Source organism: Salvelinus sp. IW2-2015, linkage group LG4q.1:29 (assembly GCF_002910315.2).
Source record: "Salvelinus sp. IW2-2015 linkage group LG4q.1:29, ASM291031v2, whole genome shotgun sequence".
Lineage (NCBI taxonomy): Eukaryota > Metazoa > Chordata > Actinopteri > Salmoniformes > Salmonidae > Salvelinus > Salvelinus sp. IW2-2015.
Window position 1 is genome coordinate 75,491,593 of NC_036842.1, and position 15,879 is coordinate 75,507,471.

The 15,879-nt window shown below is 45.3% G+C and overlaps 2 protein-coding genes across 2 annotated transcripts in view; both read right to left on the reverse strand.

Annotated features, from left to right (window-relative positions):
- The window catches only part of kcp (kielin cysteine rich BMP regulator), a 46,184-nt gene that overhangs the window by 17,029 nt on the left and 13,276 nt on the right, over window positions 1-15,879 (reverse strand). The window contains 21 exon segments of the mRNA XM_070443124.1: window positions 52-181; window positions 584-666; window positions 782-955; window positions 1,060-1,230; window positions 1,673-1,855; window positions 1,950-2,043; window positions 2,203-2,285; window positions 2,382-2,555; window positions 2,666-2,759; window positions 2,852-2,958; window positions 3,058-3,204; window positions 3,338-3,431; window positions 3,525-3,610; window positions 3,704-3,803; window positions 3,977-4,055; window positions 4,149-4,234; window positions 4,344-4,423; window positions 4,544-4,637; window positions 4,810-4,892; window positions 4,976-5,069; window positions 5,181-5,254. Of these exon segments, the coding sequence (XP_070299225.1) occupies window positions 52-181; window positions 584-666; window positions 782-955; window positions 1,060-1,230; window positions 1,673-1,855; window positions 1,950-2,043; window positions 2,203-2,285; window positions 2,382-2,555; window positions 2,666-2,759; window positions 2,852-2,958; window positions 3,058-3,204; window positions 3,338-3,431; window positions 3,525-3,610; window positions 3,704-3,803; window positions 3,977-4,055; window positions 4,149-4,234; window positions 4,344-4,423; window positions 4,544-4,637; window positions 4,810-4,892; window positions 4,976-5,069; window positions 5,181-5,254 (2,310 nt within the window).
- LOC111962546 (uncharacterized) lies at window positions 6,715-9,855 on the reverse strand. Its single transcript, XM_023985702.3, has 3 exons — window positions 8,717-9,855; window positions 7,320-8,569; window positions 6,715-7,203 (listed from the first exon to the last, which is right to left on the reverse strand). Exons 1-3 carry the CDS (start codon window positions 8,906-8,908, stop codon window positions 7,011-7,013), a joined length of 1,635 nt encoding a protein of 544 aa, XP_023841470.1. The 5' UTR covers window positions 8,909-9,855; the 3' UTR covers window positions 6,715-7,010.

The window sequence follows — 15,879 nt, forward strand, 5'->3', positions numbered from 1 at the left end:
AGACACAGAACAAAAACATAAATCAAAAACATAAATGTCAGTGTCAGACAGAAAGAAATAAAGACAGATATGTTATAGCGGGTAGAGTACCGTCACACACGGGGCAGCCACAGGGGCTGGTGGCAGGGTGAGAGCAGGAGGCTGGAGGACACAACTTCTTCACACACCTCACTGATCCATCCTACAGACAGAGAGAGAGATATAGAGAGGAGAGAGTGGGAGAGAGAGAAAAATATTTAAATAAAGTTACACATACAAAGTACAAATAGGTGTCTGATGAAGGAGATTACGCCGAAACGTAAGCCTGAATGTATGTCCCGTCAATAAATATTCAGATCTATGCAGAAACAGAGTGATCCTTTTTCTTTATTTTCCTGGGCAGTCACCTGTCGAAGTGTCCTTGGGTAATAATTTTGGGGGGATTTTCAAGTCCCTTAGTTGAGCACCTGATTCCGTTTTTGTTCAAGCTTAGCTGATGCTTGTTTGGGTATAGTTTCTTTCCATTGTGTATTAAACACTAAATAGTGTGTGTGTGTGTGTGTGTGTGTGTGTGTGTGTGTGTGTGTGTGTGTGTGTGTGTTACCTGGCAGGTACATTCTGAGCAGGGGTCAGTAGGGTCAGGGATTGACTGGCCACTGATGAGGACCACATTGCCATGGGAACAACCTGTCACAGGAAGAAATTGCCATAGAAACCATGTCTAAAGGAGAAACATTGTAAATATGTTACTTAGAGGAACACTGACATACAGTGTGTGTATGAGGTGTGTGTGTGAACGCACGGTTACACTCTCCGCAGCACTGGCCGGGTGGCTTGTAGGGGTGTGTGCAGTCCTGGTAGCAGGGTAGCTGGCTACACACCACATCACCTACGTAACACGTACACACTCGACACGGGTCCTCTCCACTGAGAAACTCATAGCCATCAGGATATTCCATACCCCCATACATACAGCCTGTAGAGAGAGAGCGAGAGAAGGGGGGAGAGAAGGGTTTAGTCCTTCCCCTCTAATCAGGGACTGATTTAGACACACACACAATATCCCACAAGGTGTCTCACCATCACAGGCTAGGCAGCACTCTCTCTGTATGGGGTAGGGACAGCTGACAGCAGGGCAGCGTTTCCTCTCACAGTGGACAGAACCCTCGCGACACACACACACTCCACACGGGTCCGACACATCACCCCACGACTCCCCATTGGCCCGTTCCCGACCCTCATACAGACAGCCTGAAACACACACATGTGGGCTGTATGTGTAATATCATGTTATGTAGGCTGTATGAAGTGTAATGTCATGCCATGCAGGCTGTATGAAGTGTAATGTCATGCCATGCAGGCTGTATGAAGTATAATGTCATGTTATGTAAACTTGTATCTAAGTGTAATGTCATGCCTGCAGGCTGTATAAGTATAATGTCCATTTATGTTTAAACGTATAAGTTAATGTCATGCCATTGCAGCTGTATGAAGTATAATGTCAGTTATGTAAAACAGTAAACTGTATGAAGGTAATGTCATGCCATGCAGGGCCTGTATGAGTAATGTCATGCCATGCAGGCTGTATGAAGATTAATGTCATGTTATGTAAACTGTATGAAGTGTAATGTCATGCCATGCAGGCTGTATGAAGTATAATGTCATGTTATGTAAACTGTATGAAGTGTCGTACCGTCGCAGGTCCTGCAGCACTCCTGCTGTATGGGGTGTGAGCAGTGAGCGAGGGGGCAGGGCTTGCGCTGACATCGAGACGTCCCATTGGTGCAGAGGCAGGATCGACAGGGGTCAGTGGGGTCGTAGAAACGCTCAGTGTGTCTGTAGGGCCGACCCTCATACACACAGTCAGCAGGGGGGACTGCACAGACACATAGAATAATTTATGACACCAAATAATACATTTACTTTTCATTTCAATTAGTCAATCATTGTCCCTGGCTGTAGTTGCGTACCTGGGCATTGGGGACAGCATTCTCCAGGCAGCAGGTTGGGGATGGAGCACGCCAGCGGTGGACACCTCCTCATCAAGCACTGGACGTTACCATTCTACAACACACACAAGGTATGGGCCTAACAGGTTCATGGTTGTAGGCATATGGGACTGTCACTCAAACCTTTAGCTACAGTAGGATGGTCATTTTGGAATGGGCAAAACACTGGATTACAGCTAACCCTCAACATTGGCGCTGATGTGTGTGTTCTTACGATACAGTGGCAGGTCCTGCAGTTGTCGGTGGGATGGAGGAACTCTTGTCCGTTGGGGTACTCTTTCCCAGCGTAGCTACACCCTGCAAAAAGGTGTTCTTTGCTTAGACATGGTTTGACACTATACATATGTGTGTGTGTGTATGCCTACGTGTGTGAATGTGTGTGTGTGTGTGTACCGTTACAGTTGTTCTGGCAGCAGGTCCCTGGGAGCGGGGTGGTGCAGTGAGGCCGGGGGCATTCTGATGCGTGGCAGTCAACCCTCCCTGACACACACACACACTCCTCACACACACTCACCGGGCTGGGGAACACCTCGCCGTCCACAAACACACGGTTCTCAAAGGAACAGTCTGGAACAAACACACAGGCAAAAATACACTTAGAAAACACAGGTGTTTTGTATTTACAAGGTTAATATATATGTGTGTTAATATATGTGTGTGTTTTAGGCGAAGAGTACCTGGGCATTTAGGGCAGCACTCTCCATGCGGTGTGTGTGTGTTGGAACAGTTCAGGGGGGGACAGGCTCTACTCACACACTGCACCGTACCCTCCTGGGGAGTGGGGGGTAGGACCATGTTATGCAATTGTATGTTGCAGTATGTTATGTGTGTGTGTATGTTTGGCTGTGTGTGTGTCCTCTCACCAGACAGGTGCAGGTATGACAGGGCTGGTCGGGGTGTGTAAAGGTTTGTCTGTTGCTATAAATACGCTGATCGAAGGTACAGCGCTCACACTCTGCACAGCACAAACCTAGAGAGAAAGGAAAAAGATCATGGAATGAGAATGGAAAAGAAAGATAGCCATTTCAAATTAATACACTCAGACAGACATGCACACTCACAGTCTTACCGGTGGTCTTGGTGGGGTGTGTGCAGGCAGTGGGGGGACAGTGTGTGTGTGTACACACCACTTCTCCGTTTAGACAGGTACAGCTGGAGCAGCCCTCGGCCTGCCACTGAGAACCCTCCTCATACTTCAACCCCTCCAACACACACACTATAGAAAAAAAGAGAGAGAGAGAGAGAGACAGAGAGAGGGGGGGTGTAGGATTGTTTATGTCAAGATATATTCCTGTCTTTATCTCTGTATGTATAGGATGTTATCATTGTTGCAAAATAATATGTGGTACCTTTGCAGATGGGGCAGCAGAACTGGGGGTCGTTGATGGGGTTGGAACATTGGACCGGAGGACACCTCTCCTCTTGGCACCTCACATTTCCATCCTGATACACACACACACTCAGAACTTATGTATTGTTTGTTAATATGTGCATCAATGTGTGTATGTCTATCTATGTGTGTGAGTTCAGACCCACCTTGCAGCTGCACTGGACACAGGGTCCACTTCCAGCTGGGTTAAAAACGTTACCATTAACGTAGACTCTCCTCTCGTATTCACACTCTGCAGAGACAGACACACACACAGGGGTGGGATGGATAGATAGTGGTGAAGGTTAGGAGTTAGAGTGTAAAGACAGCGGCAGGCTGAACTCACGATCACAGGTGGGACAGCACTGTCCTCTAGGCGTCACAGGGTGGCTACAACGCAGAGGAGGACATGATGCATCCATACGCTCACATGACACCTCTCCAGCCTATTGGTAAGAGAGATACATATCACATGACAACTTTCCAGCCTATAGGATAGAGAGAAACGCATCAAATGACACCTCAACAGCCTATTCATAGACTTCCAATATGTCACTTTTTTGTTGTGGCCATATTGATTCCCGACTTGAACACGTGCACACACATAGTCAGTACTCACAGAGCAATGGCAGCGGAGACAGGGATCTGTCCTGGAGGGGAACATCAACACCTGAGAGTCATACTCACACTGCTCACACCTAGAACACACACACACACAGGCGAAAGATGATGCATATTTAACTACATGTGCTACTACAGCTATGATACTGGAGGTTTTATGTGTGTGTTACCGTGGGCAACAGTCTCCGGGGCGACGGACAGAGTTGGGACAGGAAACGGCAGGGCAGGGTCGAGGCGAGCAGAGGACATCTCCATTCTGAGGAGAGAGAGGAGAAACACACACACACGTCATGGTCTGTTTTAGACACATACTGTATGCACAAATATTTGACATACAGAGACACAGAGCTCTGTCACAGTCTTACCATACACACACACTCCTGACAGCGGTCTACACTAGGGACCTGGGCTCCATTCAGGAAGTCCTGGCTGTTCATTCCACAACCTGAAACACACATAATCACACACTGTCACTGTATACTCAATTCTACGCACGCACGCACACACACACACACAGACACACAGAGACAGACACACGCACGCACACGCATACAGGGTGTCTCACCATGGCAGACTGGGCAGCAGGTATTGGGTGGTGGGGAGGAAGGGTTCCGACATGGAGGGCTACACTTCTCTGTCTCACATTTAACAACACCCTCCTGGCAAAAGTTAAAGGTCAGGACATTAATCTACAGTAAAAGTAAATTCCTGTCAGCACATGAAGCCATCTCTAGTGGATTATGAGAAATAGAAAGAACAAAAGAGAGAGAGAAAGAAGGAGAAAGAAAGGAAGCAAGTGAGAGAGAGAGAGAGAGAGAGAGAGAGACTCACCAGACAGTAACAGAGACTACAGGGGTTTTGTGATGGTCTCCATTTAGCTCTGTGGTGGTAATGGATGCCTGTATGGATACAACCTACAGACACCCATCACAAATACATGCATATGTTAGTAATAAGAACATATGATTGCTTCTGTCAGAGTATGAATTATACAAACCTTTACAGCGAGCGCAGCACTCTCCATGAAGTGTCTCCTGTTCAGAGCAGTCGAGGGGGGGGCAGGAAGGTGGGGAACACACCATACTACCCTCCTAGCACAACCCACAGAAAGAGCAAAGAATCATAATTTAGTCAATGTATGTAAGTGTTGAAGTGTATGTTGGTACGTACTGTATGTGTCAGTGTATGGCAGACATATTCACCTTGCAGGTGCAGGTCTGGCAGCCATCGATGGTGTTGATAGAGGAATTATAGGGACGACCGTCCAACTTACACCCTACAGACAGAAAGAGAGAGAGGTTAGGGAGGTGTGTGTATGTTTGTTCTGTATACTCGTATCTGTCCATGTCCACATGCTAGCAAGTATGTGTGTGTATATGATGGATGTGTTTAAGGTATACTGGGGTAGTGGGCTGAGGGGGGGTGAGTGTCTAGTTGTCAGCAGTATCTACTCATCTGACAAACAATCAGACCTAAGAATAAATAATACCCTGGTAATTGGAATGTGTGTTTCTGTGATATCCCTCCCTCCCTCCCTCCCTCCCTCCCTCTCTCTCCCTCCAACTCACTCTCCCTCTCTCTCTCCCTCTCTATCCCTCCAACTCTCTCTCCGTCTCTCTCCCTCTCTATCCCTCTAACTCTCTCCCCGTCTCTCTCCAGAACATCTGGCTTTTCTCTTTAGTAATGACACAACAGCATGCTGCTCATATAACACACACATGCACATACACGCACACGCACACACACACACAGATGTTTTACAGCTGTAACCATAAACAGAGGTGCCTGTGGTGGTACAGAGTTAGAGACTGCCCCGGTGAGTACATTAACACACAATTGACTTGTCACAGCAACAGTTTGTGTGTGTATGTGTGTGTGTGTGTGAGGCTGCCCACCAACTGTGCCAGGAGGCATTTCCACCACTCATCCGAGCAGGCAGGCCAACGCAGAAAGATCAAAGAGTGTATGAGTGCGTGTTTGTGTCTGCATAAGAGTGACTGACTGACTGAGTGTGTGTGTGTGTGTGTGTGTGTGTGTGTGTGTGTGTGTGTGTGTGTGTGTGTGTGTGTGTGTGTGTGGTGTGTCGGTGGATGCCATCAGAAACAATTAAGAGAAAAGACGGACAGAAAAGAAAGATGGACAGAAAAAAACAAGAGGAACAAGACAGTAGACAGAGGCTGGGAAAGAAAAGAAAGACTGATTAAGACAGAAGATAAGAGAGAGAGTAGGGATGGAGAGAGAAATGAAGAGAAGACGGAGAGAGTTAGAGGGGGAGGAGAGGAGAAGAGAGAGAAGAGAGAGAGAGAGAGAGAGAGAAGAGAGAGAGAGAGAGAGAGAGAGAGAGAGAGAGAGATTGAGGATAATATCATGTTTACAGTACATTCCAACAGGGTCGTTTCTATAGGAACTGACAGAACAGAGACCCATTCGACATATACCGGCCTACTGTGTGTATATGTGTGTGTGTGGAGATGGAATGCTTGAAAAGTAAGTAACTTTTATTTCTATAGGGAACATGACAGAACAAAGAACATTTTACGAATACTGTGTGTGTGTGTGTGTGTGTGTGTGTGTGTGTGTGTTGTGTGTGTGTGTGTGTGTGTGTGTGTGTGTGTGTGTGTGTGTGTGTGTGTGTGTGTGTGTGTGTGTGTGTTGTGTTGTGTGTGTGGTGTCATATATGTGGTGGGTAAACAGCTTAATAGATGAAGAGTTAAAGCAGCAACAAAGAACACTAGAAACATTCACTCCCTTTATCTAATACAGTGTGGTACATTGATTACACCTCCTGATGTCTAAATATCTCCTACTTCAGTTAAATATTCAAAGGAAGTGCTACAGGGTGTGCAGGCTTTCATTCCAACCCATCATCAAAGTGTATTCCAGAAAGAGAAAAGTGTCCTATCTCCAGACTTGGTAACCAGCCTTGGTAATGAAAGCTCTAATGTCGAACTGCATTAGTTTTTCATGACAAAAAAAGCATTTTCTAGTCATCTTCCACTACGCTGAATGACATGGGCGCCGGTCAGCACTGGTTACCAGCCCTGGCAGATGACGTACGCTCCGGTGGTTGGGTCAAGCCACTCAGTAAAGCAGGAGCCACAGTTCCGCAAACGACACTCAGCCATCGGGTTACCAAGACAACGTGCTTCATGGCAGAGGTCAGGGCAGGTCATGGGGGCAGAGCCAAGAGGACAACCGGAAAACCAGTGTAGTTCAAAACAAAACCTACAACACACACACAAACCTATGAGAAGATACAATAACAACTTCTACTCTAAAGAGATATATTCACTACTCATTGGCTACTGTTTACATCCCCTCTCTAATTGACCAATGGTTACCTGCTGTCTGGGGTGATTGGCAGCCAAATGCCCCGTCCCCTCTGTGACATCACCTTGTGGGTGTAGTAGTCATCAGAATGCTTCTGCCCCGCCCACTCCCGCTCCAACTGACCAATCAGGGCTCGGCTCTCCTCTTGATCCAGAGCCATCCAATCCTGCAAAGGCCAGTGCTGAGGCAGGGCTGTGATTGGAGAGCAGGTTCTTGTAATGTGGTTAAGAGTGTGTTGATTGGTTGAAATTAGCTGCTGTTGGGTGTGGTAGTAGAACCGTAGGTAGTGCGGTCCGTTGTAGAACCAGTTACAGCTGTCCTTATCGTAACCGTCTGGTCGAAATCCAAATGCATCAAAACCACCCCGGTCCAAACCAAAGGGGTCGAAACCATAAACACTGTAGCCACTGTCGCTAAAGAGTTCTGACATAACCTTCTCTCTTTCTCTCTCCTCCTCTCCACTCTCCTCTCTCACCTCACTCTGCTTCTTTTTCTCCCCCTGAGTCTCCTCTTCTCTCTCCTCCTCCCTCATAAACAATCCATCCCAGCGCATCCCGAACCATGTAACATTGTGGCGGTTAAACCCATAGCGGTTATATCCAGAAATGTCATAGCCCTCTCTGTCGATGTGGTCACGGTCCAAACCATCCCTACTGTAACCAAGCAGGTCCCAGCCCATGCGGTTGAAACCTTGTCTGTCATATCCATTGCGATTGTAACCACTGTGGTCAAAGCCATCATAGCCTTGTGCATTGTAATCATAGGTGCTGTGTTTATGGTTGTTTTGTGTATCTTGTCCCTTTCTGTGATAGCTGGCAGTGTCTTTCGCTCCTCTGTGGCGGCCCTTCCCTCTTTTGGCAAGGAGTGATGATGTCACATTGCAGGGAGCTCCGAGGGTTATGGGTACATACACCACACACAGTTGTTCCCGTGAAGACATCACATCATCAGGAGCAATGCCGAACGGCTTCATCTTGACGTGACGCTGCCTCACCGGGTACTGGGTGTGTTGGTGAGTGTGCCCATGAGCTTCTTCATGAGTGTGCACGTCTCTGTGCCTGTCCTGCCAGTGTGTCCAGAGCTTGTCGATGAAAGCGGCGTGTGAGAGGTAGAGGGGGTCATAGGCGGCCAGAGGAGAGGCCATGTGGCCCCCCACCCAGAGCCTAAATAGCCCAGACAGCCCCTGCAGAGCCTGGGAGAACAACAGGAAGTTTCCCTGGGACAGTAGCCTCTGGACGCTCACCGCGTCAGGCACAGACACCTGTTGAGACCAAGGGACAATGTCAGAGGAAAACATGACAGACAAATAAAGATCACTTTATTGACCTTTAGCAATGACATACAGTAATCATTTCATAGTGTATACAGCTTCAAAACATGAGGAAAATTGTAAAATCATGAGGCTGACCGAAGTGTTGAAGCTCCGTCGTAGACAGGGGGACCAGTGGAACCGTGCAGACAAGCCCTGGAAGGAGTGGTGGGGGACACAGCCTGAGACAGAGTTGCTCTCTTGCTCTCCATCTCCCTCACTCGCTCTATCCCTCTCTTCATCCCTTTCCATCTCGCCATTCCTCTCTCTCTCTCCATCCCCTCCAAACATCTCGGCCTGCCAGACAGCTGAGGTCAAAAGATCACCAGAGTCGACCGTCCACTCAAAGTACGGAACACCCAGTTGGCATGACGACACAGCCTGGAGCTCCTGCTCCACCACCCGCAGGAAGTAGCGCTGCCAGGGCAGGAAGTAGGTGTGGCCACCAGCCTGAGGGGAGAACTCAGCTCTCAGCTTGGTGAAACCATCCCATACACCTACACAAAAACCAACATGAAAACAAGACTGATCCAAGGTATAATAGAGAACAAATCTCAGTTAGCTATACACTTGGGTAGTAAAGAGTTAGCTGTACATGAGTACCTGGCTAGTAGAGTTAGCTGTAAAAGTGTATCTAGCTAGTAGAGTAAGCTGTACAGAGTACCTAGCTAGTAGAGTTAGCTGTATAAGTGTACCTAGCTAGTAGAGTTAGCTGTACAAGTCTACCTAGCTAGTAGAGTTAGCTGTACAAGTGTATCTAGCTACTAGAGTAAGCTGTACAGGTGAACTTGGTTATTAGAGTTAGTAGGGAGTTAGCTATACATGTGTACCTAGCTAGTAGGGAGTTTGCTATACAGGTGTACCTCGCTAGTAGGGAGTTAACTATACAGGTGTACCTAGCTAGCTAGGGAGTTAGCTGTACAGGTGTACCTAGCTAGTAGGGAGTTTGCTATACAGGTGTACCTCGCTAGTAGGGAGTTAGCTATACAGGTGTACCTAGCTAGTAGGCAGTTAGCTATACAGGTGTACCTAGCTAGTAAGGAGTTAGCTATACAGGTGTACCTAGCTAGTAGGCAGTTAGCTATACATGTGTACCTAGCTAGTAAGGAGTTAGCTATACAGGTTTACCTAGCTAGTAGGGAGTTAACTATACAGGTGTACCTAGCTAGCTAGGGAGTTAGCTGTACAGGTGTACCTAGCTAGCTAGGGAGTTAGCTGTACAGGTGTACCTAGCTAGCTAGGGAGTTAGCTATACAGGTGTATCTAGCTAGCTAGGGAGTTAGCTGTACAGGTATCCAGGGTTTCCGTTAGGAAGATGTGGCGCCGGACATTTGGCCGTCAGTCTTTTAATTTAACGGACATTTGATACATTTACCAGACGCATATGAATTGGGTGCGTCACCTGATTAGGGCGTCCACCCACGATGCTTAGAATGACAGAAATCACATTTATGCTTATTCATCTTAACAGAACATGCAACTAGAAGATGCAACGGCGTGTCCTTCTAACCGAATTTGCGTGCTCACTTTGAAGATGTTAGAATAACTGCCACTTTTACTTTTCCTCAGCCAACAAGATGAGTAACGAACAGCAAAATCACTAGCCTATGTCAATCTAATATCCCCCATAGGAGAAAAGTTGACCTATTCTATTGGTCAGCTTGTTGTTCTGTGTAAGAAAGAAATAGCCTATTCCAAACAGACTCTGGGACAGTTGTGGGATGATAGATCCCAAAATTATGCAATCAGTAGGCCTAGGCTACATGAAAAGAAAACTTGAAAAAGCAATGAGGCTGATGCAACAGATCAGATCGTTTAGCTTAAAATGTGATAAAATATTATTTCTTCATATTTTAAGTGCAGCAACGCGCACAACGCAGTACGTTACACGCATTATTCTAAAATGTAGAAAATAGTAAAAAAATAAAGAAAAACCCTGGAATGAGTAGGTGTGTCCAAACTTTTGACTGGTACTGTAGATACAGTTGAAGTCGGAAGTTTACATACACTTAGGATGGAGTCATTAAAACTCATTTTCCAACCACTCCACAAATTTCTTGTTAACAAACTACAGTTTTGGCAAATCAGTTAGGACATCTACTTTGTGCATGACACACGCACTTTTTCCAACAATTGTTTATAGACAGATTATTTCACTGTATCACAATTCCAGTGGGTCAGAAGTTTACATACACTAAGTTGACTGTGCCTTTAAACAGCTTGAAAAATTCCAGAAAATTATGTCATGGCTTTAGAAGCTTCTGATAGGCTAATTGACATAATTTGAGTCAATTGGAGGTGTACCTGTGGATGTATTTCAAGGCCTACCTTCAAACTCAGTCCCTCTTTGCTTGACATCATGGGAAAATCAAAAGAAATCAGCCAAGACCTCAGAAAAGAAATTGTAGACCTCCACAAGTCTGGTTCATTCTTGGGAGCAATTTCCAAACGCATTGAAGATACCATGTTCATCTGTACAAGCAATAGTACGCAAGTATAAAAACCATGGGACCACGCAGCCGTCATACTGCTCAGGAAGGAGACGCGTTCTGTCTCATAGAGATGAACGTACTTTGGTGCAAAAAGTGCAAATCAATACCAGAACAACAGCAAAGGACCATGTGAAGATGCTGGAGGAAACAGGTACAAAAGTATCTATATCCACAGTAAAACGAGTCCTATATCGACATAACCTGAAAGGCCCCTCAGCAAGGAAGATGCCACTGCTCCAAAACCGCCATAAAAAAGCCAGACTACGGTTTGCAACTGCAAATGGGGACAAAGATCGTACTTTTTGGAGAAATGTCCTCTGGTCTGATGAAACAAAAATAGAACTGTTTGGCCATAATGACCATCGTTATGTTTGAAGGAAAAAGAGGGAGGCCTGCAAGCCGCGGAACACCATCCCAACTGTGAAGCACTGGGGTGGCAGCATCATGTTGTGGGGGTGCTTTGCTGCAGGAGGGACTGGTGTACTTCACAAAATAGATGGGATCATGAGGGAGGAAAAGTAGGTGGATATATTGAAGCAACATCTCAAGACATCAGTCAGGAAGTTAAAGCTTGGTCACAAATGGGTCTTCCAAATGGACAATGACCCCAAGCATTCTTCCAAAGTTGTGGCAAAATGGCTTAAGGACAACAAAGTCAAGGTATTGGAGTGGCCATCACAAAGCCCTGATTTCAATCCTATAGAACATTTGTGGGCAGAACTGAAAAGCGTGTGTGAGCAAGGAGGCCGACAAATCTGACTCAGTTACACCAGCTCTGTCAGGAGGAATGGACCAAAATTCACCCAACGTATTGTGGGAAGCTTGTGGAAGGCTACCCGAAACGTTTGACCCAAGTTAAACAATTTAAAGGCAATGCTACCAAATACTAATTGAGTGTATGTAAACTTCTGACCCACTGGGAATGTGATGAAATAAATAAAATCTGAAATAAATCATTCTCTCTACTATTATTCTGATATTTCACATTCTTAAAATAAAGTGGTGATCCTAACTGACCTAAGACAGGGAATTTTTCCGAGGATTAAATGTCAGGAATTGTGAAAAACTGAGTTTAAATGTATTTGACTAAGGTGTATGTAAACTTCCGACTTCAACTATATATATATATTATTATATATATATTTAATATATATTTTTGTTTATTATTTTCCCATAACCCTACCACCCCTCCCCTAATTGGAGTAAACTAATGGACAACAACACTTAGGCTTTTACTTTCAGCTTCTACTGTACATACTATATACATTTTACAGACACAATGTAGTTTACAATATTTATCTTTTGTTTGTTTTTAAATCCCATTCTTCAGCTACCCTCAACCCCTCCCATCTATCTCTGTTGTTTCACAAAAGTTCTGAACCTACAGTATATACATTTTACAGACACAGTATATTTTACATTAGTTACCTTGTTGTTTTTAGTCGCAAATGTTCTTTGCATAATGCAATTAGCGGGAACACACTGTTGTCAAAAGCTCACTGCACATGCGAGCGGTTTTATGTGAGAGAGATGAAAATATCTGTTCGAAATTTAGAAAGAGGGGAGATCTAAAGATGCAACAACTAGCATGGGTTGCTAATATGACTAGGATCGTGCCTATGGCTACTGGACAATGAAAGAAAGTTGATTTGAAAACCAATAGAACATGAGACAAATAGGCTACTGGTGTCAATAGCATATGGAAGTATTTTTTAAATAATTGCCTCCACGTTTTAAGGTCAGATTTTACTTTGAAGCAAAGCAAGCCGTGCCTCATAATATTAATTAAAATATTCAGGTTTCAAACAAACAATTAAGTATATGTGTTCAAAATGCAAACATGCTTCCAGCTCATTGTAAGTTGGTGTGTGACGTGATGAAGCCTGCCTACCGTTGCCTATGCACTTGAATAACAAATTTTCCACTCATAGGCTCTGTAGCTGTATGCTGTGCATGTGTGATAAAAATAACGACTAACAAAAATACACAAGCACCAATTTAATTCCACAAAATTATGTAAATTAACCTATAGACTGATAAGCATGACCAGTTAAATGTATTTCCATTAACTGGTATTTCCATCAATGATTAGGCTAAAAATGATTATTTACTAATGCAAATTTATTTTTTCTCCCGGCCAATTGACCGGCAGCAGTTTTATTTAATCGGCTTTTCATAATTTTTTGGGGGGCCAAAAGCCGGCTATTACTAGCTAACGGAAACCCTGAGGTATTGGGACAGTGAATTTTTGTAGTTGGCTCTGTACTCCAGCACTTTGGATTTGAAATTATACAACGACTAAGAGGTTAAAGTGCAGACTGACAGCTTTAGTTTGAAGGTATTTTCATCCATATCGGTTGAACCGTTTAGAAAAAACAGAACTTTTAGACGACCAAAAGTATTAGCACAAATTCATTTACATGTGTATTAAAGAAGTAAAAAGTTAAGTATTTGGCCCCATATTCATAGCACGCAATGTCACATCAAGCTTGTGACTCTACAAATTTGTTGGATGCATTTGCTTTTTGTTTTGGTCATGTTTCAGATTATTTTATGCCTAATAGAAGTGAATGGTAAATGGTATTGTGTCATTTTGGAGTAACTTTTATTGTAAATAACAATAGAATATGTTTCTAAACACTTCTACATTAATGTGGATGCTACCATGATTATGGATAATCCTACATTAATCGTGGATAATGATGAGTGAGAAAGTTAGACACACGAATATCATACTCCCACAAAAATGCTAACTTCCCCTGTTACATGATCACTCATCATGACACAGAAAGTGCAGTAATTTCTACACGGTGTACCGATATGGATGACAATACCCTCAAATTAAATCTGACAGTCTGCACTTTACCCTCATAGTCATTGTATCACTTCAAATCCAAAGTGATGGAGTACAGAGCCAAAACAGCAAAAATTGTGTAACTAGCTAGTTGGGAGTTAGCTGTACACAGGTGTACCTAACTGGTTGGGAGTTAGCTGTACACAGGTGTACCTACAGTAGCTAGTTAGGAGTGAGCTGTAAACAGGTGTACCTAGCTAGTTGGGAGTTAGCTGTACACAGGTGTACCTACAGTAGCTAGTTAGGAGTGAGCTGTAAACAGGTGTACCTAGCTAGTTGGGAGTTAGTTGTACACAGGTGTACCTAGCTGGTTGGGAGTTAGCTGTACACAGGTGTACTTAGCTAGTTGGGAGTTAGCTGTACACAGGTGTACCTAGCTAGTTGGGAGTTAGCTGTACACAGGTGTACCTAGCTAGTTAGGCAGTTAGCTGTACACAGGTGTACCTAGCTAGTTGGGAGTTAGCTGTACACAGGTGTACCTAGCTAGTTGGGAGTTAGCTGTACACAGGTGTACCTGGCTGTGCGTAGAGCCTCCTGATGGCTCGTTGGTACTGACGTCTCTCTTTTAGGGTCAGGTCTCGTATCTCCTTCCGCTGTGTCAGTTGACTACACCCACACTGCACCGCTCCACTTTGATCACACAAACACTCTTCACAGCCATGCCTGAACCTCTCCCCGTAGCTCCATGGCAGACTATGGTAGAGGCAGCCACAGGCGTGGACGCAACCCACCTCAGAGCAGCGCTGACCGGGGGAGAAACTCACAGCCTCTCCCTCTCCCTGCAGGTCTCTGACCCTGGCCTGACAGGCTGACACAGACAGGTACTCACAGCTGTAGATGAAATCAGCATCCGTCCCGTCAAACCCACGAGCATTTTTCTCTCTCCCTCTCTCCTCCTTTCTTTCTCTCTGCTGGTCTGGCCTGGTCAGGTTGAACCACTGGTAACCAAAGTGATCAGATCCGTCCTCCTCCAATGTCCTCGTGTCAGTTATTTCTCCAAACCATGCCTCTTCCTCCTTTTGGCTCCTTCCACTCTGCTCCTGGTTGGAGGTTGTGTTGTATCCATGGCGACCGGTGCCCTGGCTGTCGTAGCCAATGAGAGGGCCCGGTTTGGGCAGGCGGAAGCAGCAGGCTCCCATCATGCACTGCTCCTGGCAGGCCTCGAGGGAGAGGAAGTTGTTGTTGCTGTTTCCTGTGCAGAACAGGAAGTGGTCACAGCGGCCATAGGCGGGGCTGAAGGACCAGCGACGCTGAGGTGAACTCTGACCTCTACAGCTGCCCTCTGGACGGGGCTGCCAGCATGCCTACACACACACAGTGCCTTTTACCCTCCCTAACCCAGTGCAGCATTCTCCATTAAACATCAGGAACAATGCTAGTCTAATGTTAGGCATTAAGTACTACAAAGCAGTGGTGAGTTTCCAGAAAACCTCAAAGATAAAGTGGAGTTTTTCTCTCAACAACCTAGCCACACCAGGCATGAGAGAGTAACAATTGAGAAATGTATTTTTGACAATGAATGAAGCACTTTGTTTAAAAGACGATTTATACTTGATCCAGCAATGCGGTCAGGAGGTTTCCGTAAGGCGGGTGTGATTGCAATTGCTAAGCCTCCAGAGGATTACGGAGGCCAAATAGAGCTCTGTACGGTGACGCTGTGCAACTCCCAAATTTTGCAACAATGCGGAGGGCCCTGCATAGCTCCGTATAGCCCCGCATTGAAATGATTAGTTGATGGTCGGTGGGGGTGGTACATCCTGTATAAACACAAACTCACTTCCTTGACAACAAACATGGAGAAATTTTATGAAAGGCTATCAGAACCACAGGAGGATAGTGGCAATTTAATTGGGAGAACCGGCTCATGGTAATGGCTGGAGTGGAATCAGTGGAATTGTATCAAACACATGGTTTCC